The sequence below is a fragment of the Aphanomyces invadans genome, assembly GCF_000520115.1.
Source record: "Aphanomyces invadans strain NJM9701 unplaced genomic scaffold supercont1.62, whole genome shotgun sequence".
Lineage (NCBI taxonomy): Eukaryota > Oomycota > Saprolegniomycetes > Saprolegniales > Verrucalvaceae > Aphanomyces > Aphanomyces invadans.
Window position 1 is genome coordinate 295,243 of NW_008580207.1, and position 562 is coordinate 295,804.

Below are 562 nucleotides of genomic sequence, written 5' to 3' on the forward strand. Positions count from 1 at the left end.
ATCCGCCACAACGAATCTGCCCGTGCGTATTGCGATCGTTTCAAGATTCATCTGGATGGAGTGCTCGATGATGGGATGACCATCGACGACAAGCTCCAAGTTCACACATTCCTGAACAGCCTCGATGAGAGGTTTGAATCCTTTATCAACTTTCAAACCCATGTCTTTCAACACGGCGAAGTCATCGATGGCACGACGCTACACAAATTGTTTATAGCACTTATTCAAAAGGAGATCCGGAGCTCTTATGGGTCTTCTGATGCAGCGTTGACGACAACTTCGCGTCGAAACCAACGATCCCGCTCCGTCACGGCAACCACGACGCCCCCGTTGTCTGTAGCTACTGCAACATACGCAACCACACCTAGGATGTTTGCCGTCGCAAGCGTGCCGACCAGCAGCATTCCAACAGTGGTCAACGGCGTGTTCCGAACAACATCGCCTGCGGATTTTGATGCACCTGCCTCGTCGGAGCGTCCCCGTGGATCGTCATCTCAAGCGTCGTCTGGCCCCAAATGCCGTCGCCATGGTCAGTCTTCTGCCAACCATGTCAGTATGCTTG

General features: G+C 52.8%; 1 protein-coding gene across 1 annotated transcript in view; it reads left to right on the forward strand.

Moving 5' to 3' along the window:
- Positions 1 to 454: 454 nt before the first annotated feature.
- H310_14197 (hypothetical protein) overlaps positions 455 to 562 on the forward strand; it is a gene marked incomplete at both ends in the record, with an annotated part of 609 nt that continues 501 nt past the window's right edge. The window contains one exon of the mRNA XM_008882006.1: positions 455 to 553. Within this exon, the coding sequence (XP_008880228.1) occupies positions 455 to 553 (99 nt within the window). The remainder of the gene's footprint in view (positions 554 to 562) is intronic.